Source organism: Heliangelus exortis, chromosome 2 (genome assembly GCF_036169615.1).
Source record: "Heliangelus exortis chromosome 2, bHelExo1.hap1, whole genome shotgun sequence".
Classification (NCBI taxonomy): Eukaryota; Metazoa; Chordata; class Aves; order Apodiformes; family Trochilidae; genus Heliangelus; species Heliangelus exortis.
The window spans coordinates 91,758,497-91,771,372 of record NC_092423.1 but is presented as its reverse complement, the minus strand read 5'-3'; the positions used below and the strand labels follow the sequence as shown (position 1 = coordinate 91,771,372).

The 12,876-nt window shown below is 34.9% G+C and overlaps 1 protein-coding gene across 7 annotated transcripts in view; it reads left to right on the top strand.

Annotated features, from left to right (window-relative positions):
- The window catches only part of ZNF236 (zinc finger protein 236), a 79,583-nt gene that overhangs the window by 51,874 nt on the left and 14,833 nt on the right, over positions 1 to 12,876 (top strand). For 5 of the 7 annotated variants that reach the window (XM_071737014.1, XM_071737011.1, XM_071737012.1 and 2 more), the window contains 11 exons: positions 1,640 to 1,791; positions 2,889 to 2,989; positions 3,084 to 3,235; positions 3,349 to 3,561; positions 4,042 to 4,321; positions 4,741 to 4,844; positions 5,879 to 6,244; positions 8,114 to 8,259; positions 9,474 to 9,717; positions 10,140 to 10,319; positions 11,403 to 11,555. In XM_071737014.1, coding sequence (XP_071593115.1) covers positions 1,640 to 1,791; positions 2,889 to 2,989; positions 3,084 to 3,235; positions 3,349 to 3,561; positions 4,042 to 4,321; positions 4,741 to 4,844; positions 5,879 to 6,244; positions 8,114 to 8,259; positions 9,474 to 9,717; positions 10,140 to 10,319; positions 11,403 to 11,555 — 2,091 coding nt within the window. The remainder of the gene's footprint in view (positions 1 to 1,639; positions 1,792 to 2,888; positions 2,990 to 3,083; positions 3,236 to 3,348; positions 3,562 to 4,041; positions 4,322 to 4,740; positions 4,845 to 5,878; positions 6,245 to 8,113; positions 8,260 to 9,473; positions 9,718 to 10,139; positions 10,320 to 11,402; positions 11,556 to 12,876) is intronic. The other 2 variants (XM_071737017.1, XM_071737016.1) reach the window with 1 other exon arrangement.

Here is a 12,876-nt window from a genome sequence, read left to right as displayed (position 1 = left end):
AATTTTTTAGGATGTCGATAATTGTCTTTATTAAAACATTGAAGTGAAACAGGTCATGGTGTGTAGTAACATCTTTTTTTCCTTCTTAGCTATTAAAAATTGCTTACTGATTTAAAAAGAGATTCCTTATCTTTTCTTTGTACATGTAATAGTTACTTCTTTTTATTTATGTAGGGTAAGTAGCATCACTTTTTCAGTTTCTTGAAGCTTGGTTTTTTTGCTGTTCTCATCAAGTGTAACAGGAATACCATTTTGCCATAAAGTTTTTTTCAAATATATTTGAAAATAGAAATTAACAGTCCTCGTATCATTGTAAAGCTTTTAATTGCTGGTCTTCAGGCTACTTTTTAATTTTGTCATTTCACCAAGGATAATGGAGGTGCAAGGTTCAGCTTGTTCAATCTTCTTTTCTTGTAATCTTGGTAGTTCTAGAGGGAAAACTAATACACAAGCTGCAGCATTAGGTTTTGGGATGTTACAGCTTTACTAGTAATGCTTTTAAGATATGTTAGTTTTCAATCTGTGGTGTTAGCATACAAATAGGTTTTTTTCCTCTGTCTGTAACAGTATTCATCTGCTGTGAAGAATGTCTTTTGGGAAAATTTGTGCTTAAATTTAACACATCCCAGTTTTTGATATATTGTAATTCAAAACATTCTTAAGCCTTGCTTTTTGGCCTTTGATGCTGTGATCATCTGATGTGGGTTTGTTTCTACCCTGTTTTCATAATCTTCATCCTTTTTGTCCACTAAAGGCAAACTGCACAGAAATAGTAAAATTGCTGCCCTTAATTACTGATACTGATATTTTTTTCCATGTAGCGTTTTTATTTTTTAATAATACTTGGAGTATTAAGGCTTATAGCAGTTGATAAAAGGGCCTCTCTGATTTCATTTAGAAATCCTGCAAGCTGAGCTATGCTTCTCTGGCTCTGAATCATGGCTACTACCATTTCATTCAATGATTTAGAAAAGGAGATTTTTAAGATCTTGTATTTCAGAAGAACAAAACTGAACAAAAAAAATTCAGGTCTTGATACTAGAAATATGAATAAAAATACTTTTACTTTTACTTTGCAGTTTGTCTTTGAGAGGCTATACTATACTATTATCTAAAGAGTGGGAATATGTGGAGGAGATCCAAAGTAGGAGAAAATGGGGTTACTTTGTCAGAAACTGGAGTTCTCCTATTGGGTCATCTCCTCCACTCACCCTCCATCCTCCCCACTGAGCTTTGCATCCTTGTGATCGGCTTCCAGTGTAGTTAAGGGAGCGTGGTACCAACATGGATAAAGGGAGATGGGTCAACCTGTTTGACACATGCATGCTTACATACAAGAAATTCAAAATTTCAATGGCTCTAAGGTAATTGTGGCACCCTGAAGAAACTTCAAACAGTTTTTCTGTGGAGGAGATTTTCCAATAGAATTCCAGCTAATGGTAAGTAACCCTATTCTGCATATTATATAGATGCCAGAAACATTTTTGTATTTTGACACTCAACAGTGAAGAGTATAAAATGAGTATTACTATATGGTAATACTGCTTAATCACTTTGAAGGTAGTCTTAAGAAAAGAGTGGTGTTACTCGAAATCCAGTTCAGTGTGTTTTCTGTTCGTGACTGTTCAATTTCTGGCAGGTTTTCCAGTGAATGACAGCTACAATCAACAGCCTCAGTTTCCAGCTGTACAGCAGCTGCAGGATTCAAGCACGCTTGAATCTCAGGCTCTTTCAACGAGTTACCATCCACCAGCCCTTCTTCAGGTTCCAAATACAGATACTATTAATGTAGTAAGTACTGCCAGAAATAATTGTTGTGTGTTCAGTGATGGATTTCTTTAAACTACTTAGTTGGCAATTAGGTAAACTGAGAAGTCAGAGAAGTTTAATGATTTCTTATTGCTAATGTTCTACAAACTGAATACAAAAGGGCAAATGACCTGGCTACACAGTTCTGAGAAAGAATCCAATTTTATAGCAATTTATCCCTTTCAAGCCTAGAGAATCAAAATGTACAATTCTAAGTCTAAAACTAAGGAAAGCATCTAATGCCATATATTAACTTTACACTACTGCACTGTATTCTGTACTAATTCTTTAATTTCTCTGGATACACATATAATGAAGCAATAAAAATAATGTTACAGATGTGTAGTGATAATGCATGGAGCTTCCATATTGCAGTTTATGGTCCTCATCTGGTTAAATTTGTAAAAAAGCTTAATTGCTGAAAATAGAGTCTAAATGTAACTTTTTATAATGGTAGCAGTAGCTAGTATGAAAATCATCTATTATAATGTGTTTACCACCATGACCTTCATGAATTACTGTCCTTTCATGCTTGTTTGCAAGTGTCGGAGAACTGAGGTGGTTTTTACATCTGGAAGAGTTTGAGTAATTTCACCCTACAGGCTTTAGAGTTTTCCTCTCTTCAAATATTCAAACATGTTGCTACTCTCAAGAATTATTCTTTGTTGGTTTTTCCTTAGATGAAAAACCTGTGCAGTAAAAACCCTCTGGCAAAGTCTGTCAGTACCGCTGTGCATTTTGCAATTCAGGTTGGGGCTCATAGTGTTTAAAATGGCTGCTCTAGTCTAGTTTGACCCTGTAAACACCAGAAAATCTTCAAGACTTGAGACACATTTTTGTTGAGGTTCACAGGGAGGTGCCAAGTCTCTTTGTGCCAATTCAGTAGGTGCAGATTTTACTGCTTTCCTTCTCACTATGAAAGAGTGAGGCATCACTGCACTCTCAATATCTTGTGAAAAATTTCTGAAAGCATACATTTGGTCTCTTGTGTTGAGTGCAAATTCTGTAATATTTTCTTGCCTATTTGTGTGACTTTCAGTTTTTTGTTACTGAAACTTACTTGGGGCTTTGATTTCTAGACTACTCGCTTGATACAAGATCAGTCATCCCAAGAAGAACTTGAATTAGAAAGGCCTAATTTTCTTGAGGATAACGAAGATGAGAGCAAGCGTTCGTATAGGTTTGTTGTACTTTCAAGTTCTGTCACAAAATTTCTTGAATCTTCTAGGGCTAGTAGTTACGTGCAGCTAATGAAAACAATTTTCTTACAATAGATGTGAATATTGCAACAAGGGTTTTAAAAAATCCAGCCATTTGAAACAACATGTACGATCACACACTGGTGAGAAACCTTATAAATGTCAGCTCTGTGGCCGTGGCTTTGTGTCCTCAGGAGTTCTTAAGTCACACGAGAAGACACATACAGGTAACAGTATACCAGCTCTGTATTAGCTTAACTCACATTTGGGTTTTGTAAACGTCCTGTGTAAGTAAACTTAAACAAATGGCATGCTACTTATTTGTTTCTGTTACTTTAAGGAGTAAAAGCATTCAGCTGTAGCATTTGCAATACCTCCTTCACAACTAATGGCAGCCTTACCAGGCACATGGCAACTCACATGAGCATGAAGCCTTACAAGTGCCCATTCTGTGATGAAAGCTTTCGAACAACTTTTCACTGCAAAAAACATATGAAAAAACATCAGGCAGTCTCCTCAGCTGTAGCAGCAGCTACAGAAACAGGAGGGGGAGGTAAATTATTTCATTTTTATTCTTACAGTCCTTCTACATAATGAGTACAGATGTTTCAGTGGATTACATGAATGCTATAAGAGTAACATTATAAATTAGCCTTCCAGCATGGATAATGTCTAATGTCCAGAGCCACTGAAATTGCTGTTATCTAAATTGTTTAAAGAAATCAGTCCATTAGGAGTCTATCCAGTGTATTCAAGGTATTGTATGTTACATAATTATTTTAGTGTGTCACTAAAGTAGAACATTTTTTTGCTTAAATTACTTACATGCATATTTAATTACTGTAAAAATAAGAATTGTAATTCCAGCTTTATTTAAAAGTACAGACATGAAGTAGCTAGACCTCTGAAAGAAATGGAAGTCCAATCTTGTCATGTGCTGGCTATGTGTTTAATAATAAACCCTTCTATTTTTGTATTTTCAGCTGCCAGATTAAACTAAACAGATGTGCATATTGGGTTTTTTTTCTTATAGTTGCATGTGTTGAAGAAAATCGTGAAAACTCTCAGAGACCTTCCAGAAAATCTCGTCCTGGTGTCATAACTTTTACAGAGGAAGAAACAGCAGAACTGGCAAAGATTAGACCTGAAGAAGGTGCCACTCTCTCAGAAAAAGTTCTTGTCCAGTCTGCTGCAGAGAAAGACAGAATTAGTGAGATGAAAGATAAGCAAGCAGAACTGGAAGCAGAGCCCAAATATGCCAACTGTTGCAGTTATTGCCCCAAAAGCTTTAAAAAACCCAGTGATCTAGTCAGGTAAGGAAAAGTTTTATCTTTTCAGTTTTCTTAAGTTTTTCATCAGAAACTTAGCAGAAAGTTTTTATACATAAACTGGAGTTTGACTCATAGTTACCTACTTTTTTTCTTTTTCAGAACAGGTTAAATGTACATGTCAAAATGTTACATATTCTGAACATGACTAATTTAGCCTTTTTGAATTTTTTTTCCACATAGTATTAGAATGACTATTATGGAGTTTCAGAATAAATAATTATTTTTCTTGCTATAGGCTTTTCTTATAAAAACATGTAAAGATTAGTTTGAAAAAAGGCAAATGGTTAAATCATCTTCCTTACTCGTTCTGCTTAATGCTAATATAAGTATTGCAAAAATAAATATTTGTGCAAACTGACAAAAGTAGAAATTCACATGCATTTGCATTTTGGAATTACTAGACATGTTCGTATCCATACTGGAGAGAAGCCATACAAGTGTGAAGAATGTGGAAAGAGTTTCACTGTAAAATCCACCCTGGATTGTCACGTTAAAACACACACAGGTCAGTGAGATTTTGAATGTCCTTGCTTAGAAACTTGTTACTTACTTGAAAAGTCTGTTGGAACTGAAGATTTTGCAAGGAATCATCTGTGTCACTATCATCCAGGTAATGGCAATATCAATGGCAGAGCTAAGTGAAATTTGGTACTTAGGCATTACTACCTGAATCATCCTATGATAGTTTTAATAAACCATATTATTACAGCCTTCCTTATCAGTAGGCTTATAAAGGAATCACAGTCTTAGCACATGGGAAAAACTGTTTATGTATATAATATTTTAATGTAAAATCTCCTACAGCCTTTCAATTATTATCCTGAGCAAGAGGGTGGAGTTGGAGGATTTTAGAAAATTAAGTTGAAGAAACAAGCTATAAATGTTAATGTTTGTGCTGCAAGGTACATTGAAAAATAAGAATACAAAAAAATGGAGTGTTCAGCTATTTGGATTGTGCAATTTCAATGTAAACCTTTCTGTAATTTACATTTATACTGTAGTTTCTTTGTATTCCTGTGAGGCCTGATTTTAATAGTAGCATTTTTCAATTCCAATTTAGCGGAGTAATTATTACTCCGCTCTGTCCATCCCCGTTCCTGAAGATGAAAAAGTAATTCTATGATTCTGTGAATTGAAGAGAAGATTGGTGGCTAAGTAAGGGAGAAGACAAATGTTGAAGAGGTTGATTTCAGACTTTTAATTAACCTTTTATATGAGCTGTGTAGTTGAAACAATTTGATTAGGTAAGAAGGGGAGATGATGAGAAGGGCAAAGGCATCAAAGTGACCAAAACAAGGTTCTGCATGGAAGTTTTAGCAGCATATTGAGTTTTGAAGTAGGAAAAGAATTAAGATCCTCTTCATTTCGATTTTTAGTTCATTTGAAAAGCAGCCAAAATTGTTAAAAAAGGTAGGTTATTTCAAATTTAGTCTTTCAACGTTAGTTTAGAATCTGTATTTTTTTTAATTGTTGGTGCAGTGCTATTGATTTTTAGAGGTTTCATCACTTTTTTTTTGTTTGTTTTTGAAACCTTTCCAGGCCAGAAGCTCTTCGATTGTCATGTATGCAGTAATTCTTTTTCTACAAAAGGGAGTCTAAAGGTCCACATGCGTCTGCATACAGGAGCAAAGCCCTTTAAGTGTCCACACTGTGATTTACGGTTTCGTACTTCAGGGCGCAGAAAAACCCACATACAGTGTCATTATAAAACAGAAACAAAGAAATCTAGGAAGCCTGCCACTCGTACTTCAACTGAGGCATTACAGCCTGTCAATCTTCTCAATTCATCCTCAACAGACCCGAATGTTTTCATCATGAACAACTCTGTTTTGACGAGTCAGTTTGATCAAAATTTACTTCAACAAGGACTTGTGGGCCAGGCTATCCTTCCTGCTTCAGTGTCAGGTAAAAATGCATGACTTTTTGGTGGTGGTTGAGAAAAGTACTGAACTTTGCTTTCTATTCAGAAAATTATGCCAAATACTATTTCTGAGCAAGTAAGAGTTGTACTGAATTTGATACCCAATGGTGACGTGAGTAGAAATTTATTTACTTAAAAATGAAGGGGAAAATATTCACCTAGAAAGATCTCTTCAGTTCTGCTGTGGTCTTACACTGCAGGAAGGACTAAAAAACATGGTAGCAAGTAGCTGCAGTACTCATATTCATTTTGATACTATGCCTTTCAAGCACTAGATCATAGAGCAAGGAAATTGTTGTATATAGTAGTTATTTACACAACTAATGAACAGAGTGTTCTAAGGGCATGTTTTCTGCTGTACATTTGCACATAGTCCAAAATAAAAAGAAAAACCCACATACTGCAAAAAAACCTAAACAAAAAACAAAACACTTCAGCAGCATAAAAGCCTACTGATGTAGACATGAAAGTTAAATAATTAAATGCCTAGAATATGAAGTCTTACTGACTGACTGTGACTACATCTGCATTAGCACATTGAATGTGCCACAGACAGTTCTTTTACTCTTACTCTTACCAACATGCTTCATGTGGTAAGACAATGACCTTATGAGAATGTTCCTTGCTAATTTCTAAATTGCTTTCAGGATTTGTTTCTGTAAGTGTTAACCAGGTTCAGGAAAGTCGGGACAGAGATGGTTTTTGAGGTTAGAATAATGTTAAGGTGTCTGGAATTGTTCCCTGGCATTGTTAATTTACTCCTTAAATTGTGGCTCTTGAGCTGTCACTTCTGAAAATGAAAACCTGATTTTCTGTGTTTGTTTGGCACTTCTTTCAGTACATGTCTGTGATTTTGAAGGCATGCTCACAAATTCACAGTTATGTATCAGTATTGTATTTAACTGTAGCCATTCCAGCTTATCTGATTTGATCTAAACTGTTGTCCAAAACCAACAAAATTACGGTTTTTCAGAAGACACTGGTAAATGTTATTTCGCTGGCACAAATAGTGATAAATTTGTGCTTAAAAACAGATGTTTGCTTGGATTTTTGAGTGAACACAATAAGGAGGAGTCTTCACCATGGTCAGATGTCCTAGAAAGTGGCTGATTCCTTGTTACATAAAAATTAGTGTTGTGGCTTTTGCCTGGAGGAGGTATTTCTTGGGTACCTTGTGAAGCAGATTTATTATACAAAAGGGTTTTGAAAAGGGAAAAATAGATGTTTTTGATACATCAGGCAAAGGAAACTGATCATACTGAAGGTGTTTGGAGAAAATGTATGTCAAACACAAGGTGACTTTTTCCTTATATTCTCTCAAGACTTTTTGTAGAGATGGTCTATTTAACTTCTGAAATTAGGAGTTTTCTAAGTTACAGAGATTTTTGGATTTCAAGTGCTGATGTATCTTTATTTCCATCCACAAGAGTACATAGGATGAACTTTGATACCTTCTTGAACAATATTTGTGCTGTGTGAAAAATGTGGCAGCAGCTTTCATGTGTATATTTAGACTCAAAAAGTATATATCATGTGTGAGTGCTGCTTGTATTTAGGTGTCACATGCTCGCCAAGGAAATATATGCCAAATTTCTCCAGCTTTCCAAAGCTACTCTGGAGAGTGGTTTGTGATTTGTAAGATGCTAGCTAGTGCTTAAAAACTAACAGTCCTGAAAATACATAGATTTTGTGAAGCTTTGAAATAGTCATCTACTTCAATTTTTTTTTTTATTAACAAATATGTATGTGTGCAAAGCTTTTGTATTGGTTAAATTTATAAAAATAAATAAGCTAAAAGAAGCAATCAGTAATGATAAAGAAAACCATCATAATATAATTGTTTTCTTTGGCAGCTGGAGGTGATGTAACTGTGTCCTTGACAGATGGTAGCTTGGCCACTCTTGAAGGAATACAGCTACAACTTGCTGCTAATCTAGTTGGACAAAATGTTCAAATTTCTGGAATAGATACCACCAGTATTAACAACATAACATTGCAGGTAAGTTGCTTATAGTTTCTTGCTTTTAATTTTATAGTCACACTGAGGGCAAGGAAGTTTAAAGACCATACATAATTCTGGAAGAGTTCCCTTGAGTTGAGTAAGGCACAAAGCAATACCATGTTTTATCAGTTATACTATATTAGAAGACTTAAAGAATAGCTTCACAGTGGGGCTTTTCCAGGTTTGGTTTCTTTCTTTTTCAGTTTTTCAGGTTTTTTACCCCTCTGGGATTTCGGCAGATGGCTTTAGAATCTCTGATTTTTTTTTTTTTCTTTTAATTGAATTTTGTCTTTCGACTTCAAAATCATTTCAGGCTTCTCACACAACACCCTAAAAGAACACCACCAACACCCTTCCCTCCCCCACTCAGTGCCCTACCTCCCTCCCCAGAAAAAAAATACTGAATTATTGCACAGAGGGTTCTTTTCCTTAACGTAAGACACCTGCATTATTTGGCAAACTTTCAGTATTTTGATTCACAATTTAAATTTCCCATGAGTTTGTGAAATGAATAACAGATAAAGGTGAGATGATTACATTTAAAATTTTGTGTTTGAAGTGATGTGAAAGAATGATTTTTGTGATCTTTTTGTGACCTTTGGAGGTCACCAGGTCCAACCCCATGCTCAGGGAAGGGACATCTTAAGAGCTGTTGGGTTGCTCGTAGACTCTACACAAGGAGTTTTTTAGCATGGAACGAAGAAAGCTGTATTTTAGTTTCATTCTTCCCATTCCTCAAGCATGCCTAAGGTGTAAAATGTATCTTCAGTTATCAAGACTGTCTATTTGACTGAACTGGGACCTTAATGAACCTTAGGAGCTGAAGAAATACATAATTTCTGGTATCAGTCTCCTCTCTGTTCCATGTGTTTTCACTTTGAAAGACCTGAAGACAGTGATAAGCAGGAAATTCAGCAATAAGGCAGTACAGAATGCCAGTAGTGTGGGTAGCTGGTGCCCAGCATGCTCATATGTAACTGTGATCACAATTTCCCAAACACTTGGCTGAGGGAAGATAGAGGAGAATGTACAGGTGAAGCTGAATAAACTGTTTACATAGTGACTTTGGAGACTGGCTATGTACGGACACTTAAAAAATAAATTTATATTCAAAATGGTTAATTATGAAGTGTTATTCTGGATTTCTTTTGAGAATATTCATTAAACTTGACCTATATTTGTTAACTTCAGATTGATCACTTGCTTTTCAGATTGATCCAAGTCTTCTACAGCAGACTTTACAGCAGAGTAATTTACTGACACAGCAGCTAACTGGAGATCCCAGTATGGCTCCACAGAATCCCTCTCTCCAGACAACAGAAACTGCAGTGCCAGCGAATGTGGTTATTCAGCCAATATCAGGCCTGTCTTTGCAGCCCACAGTAACATCGTCTGCTAACATGACAATAGGATCCCTATCTGAGCAAGAGTCTGTGCTTACAACCAGCACTAGTGGTAAGTAGTGTCAATAGTTTTATTGTGTTTTTAATTTCTTAGTTTTACTTAGAGTATTACCTACAGTGAGAAAATCTACACCACACCACCACCCCCAACCAAATTATCTCATTTAATAAAATAAGCGTGCAGTTCTTGTATGAGAATCTTCAGCAAATTTTACAACTTTGTAACCATTTAGAAAGTGGACTATATGAAAAACATACTGAAGAATATGTATACTCCTTAGAAAAACAAAATACTTGTTCTTAAGATATCAACCTGCAGAGAAATAATATGGATATGACATTAATTCTTTAGTGTACACATTTTAGCATCTGACTATTTCTTACAGCAATTCAGAAAATAATACTAATTGCATTAAAAGTTTTCTATTATAAGGAAAGGATATTAATGAATTTTTAATTTCTACTCATATTTAGGTGCACAGGACATCTCTCAAGTCATGACTTCACAGGGTATGGTATCATCTTCAAATGGACAACATGAAATAACATTGACCATAAATAATTCCAGTTTGAGTCAAGTTCTAGCTCATGCTTCAGGTTCTCCTACTACAAGCTCATCAGGGAGTCCTCAAGAAATCACTCTTACAATATCTGGTTGGTATTTTAAAAGATCTTTATTGGTACCAGTTCTCTATTTTGTAAGATAGCTGTACAGTAGCATTAGAGGATATTGTCACAATCCGCAGCTTTCTCGTGTTGTATTTTTTTATATTTTCATATTGACATTTTTCTATTTTTTTATATTCATAGTTTATATTACGTGTAACAAGTTCCTACTTCCTGGCTGTGCCTCACTTGAGGTGGTGCATCTTCTCAATAGTACTGGCATGGGAACAGAGAGAGAAAGCATTGGGATTTATTTAATCTAGTTTTCTTTTAATGCCTGTGGAACCACGTTCTAATAGATGTTATAATCATTTTTGGAGGTGGACTATTCAGTCTTTATAATACGTATAATACATAGTTAATATCTAGGTCTGAGTGAATTTAAACTGAGTTTCTTATTGCCTCTGAGAGACTGATCCTATATACAATATAAATGTCTTTCTATTTCCCCCAAAGAAAGTTTGCATTTTGTATCATAATATTTCTTTAATGGATTCAGTATAATATTTAGTGCTTTTCTCATTCTTTTCCTTCCTTTTTTTCTGTTTTGTTTTCCTTTTTTTTCTTTCTCCATTTTCTGTACTATGCTTAGTGTTCTTAACTGTCATGAATGTCTGTCTTAAAGTGTCAAGGTCCCTCATCTCTGCTTCTTTGCTTGTTTATGGCTTTTTACTCATCTAAGAAAAACTGAGTATAGGTGTCCAACAACTGGTATCTGCTTTCAGTTTCTGTATGTTCTATGTTGTTGACTGTTCCACAAATTTAACAAGTGATGTTTTTACAAAAGAGGACATGTTCAGTGCAATTCATTATACGTATAGTAGATATAAAAGATAAGATTTTAACCATTAGCCTTTAGTTTGCTAGATTTTTATAGTTTCATTAAATTTGGTGCCTTGAGTCTAGATAGGATCAATATTTGTCTAAATATTAATAATCTCAGTTTTCATTTTGTATTTTAGTTGTATTTTCTGCTTTTATTATTTTGTGATCATGTGTTTATAGTTCTAAGTACAGTAGCAGAATAACATTGAGACTTTTCCAGTTATAATGGGACTAATTTCTATTCAGGCCAAGATCTTATTCAGCATAATTCTGGAAGCACTGATCTGAATAGTGGCTTAAGGCTGACAGCCCCAACCATCAACAGTCAGACTGCAGGTGCTACATTAACTATAAGCAATGATCAGCTTCTTTCTCAGACCACTTCACTAAATGCTCCAGGTATGCATGCAGTCTTTTTTCTAATTAAAAACAATAGCATTTTAAAAAAACAAATACTAGACTAAGTAACAGAATTTGAAATAGTATAACCTTGCACATTATGATTCAGGAAGTGCACAACTTTTTGGGTTTTCTCACTAGCTTTAAGTTGTTATGACAATGTAAATGAATTTTACTCCGCACAGTAAGAAGAAAATGAAAATGAGGTATCTAAAATTTGTACTTTGAGGCAGATACAGGAATATTGAAGGACTGTTTCTATGAGTTGGAAGATGAAGAAATCTAATGTTTGCTGTAGACAGATGATAAAATACCCTATATATGAAAGTTGCTGCAGTGTTCAAATTTTGAGATGTTAAAAATGTATATGAATTTCTACCTGTATTTGTGTATACACACAGACAAGTGTGGCTGTATATAGTTGTTCATACTTTCAACCAGTGCAGCAGGTTGCACTAATACAGACCTATTACTGGCATGTAAATTTTTTTTATCACTCTTACGACACTTAATTCTTTTGTCTTCCTTTGCCTTTTGTCAGTCTCTGTTCGTAGCTTCCTTTAGTGCCCATATATGTCTGTAAAGCAAATCTGCTTTAATGGTATACAAGAGGAAGCCTTCCCCAGAGTATCCTGTAACATCTGAAGTTTGAGGCATGCTCTTGTGTAAACGAATTAGTACATTTACAGACAGTTGTATTGTAGTTTCTGTATCATTTTAGGTTTTCAAGGCTTACATAAACTGAGAGCTTTGAGGCCTCTAGTAACATGTTGAAGAATTTATAATAAACTCTTATGCAGCCGTTATAATAAAACTGTTATGAAATATGTATTAATAATAAACTGGCTTTTCTTGCTATTATGAATTATCAACGATGTTGCAAGGATAGGGTAAGAGTTAGCAAATTTAGGTTTTACTGCCATGAGTCACAGTAAATTTCATAGAGATTTCTGAAAGTGATAAGACTACAGGAACATGTAACCTTCACCTTTTTCAGGTGTTTTTTAGTAACGAGTCATCTCCCAATTGTCACATTACAAAGTTATTGGTTTGTAGTACGATGTCCATCAAGCTACATTTAGATGTTTTTCTAATTATCATCTGACTGACAATTTTTTATGTGTGCTTAGCCATTTAACTGATTTATTTGCTTCTGAAATAGTAAGGCCTAGTAATAGTGTCATGTTCCAAAGGCTGGATTCATGGAGGTTCTTGTTCTTGGCCTCTTCCTGAGGCTTTCAGGCCATTTGAAACAAATGCATAACTTACTATGCCCATTATAATGAGAAACAGAAGTTAAGTTCAATTAAAATAAATTTGC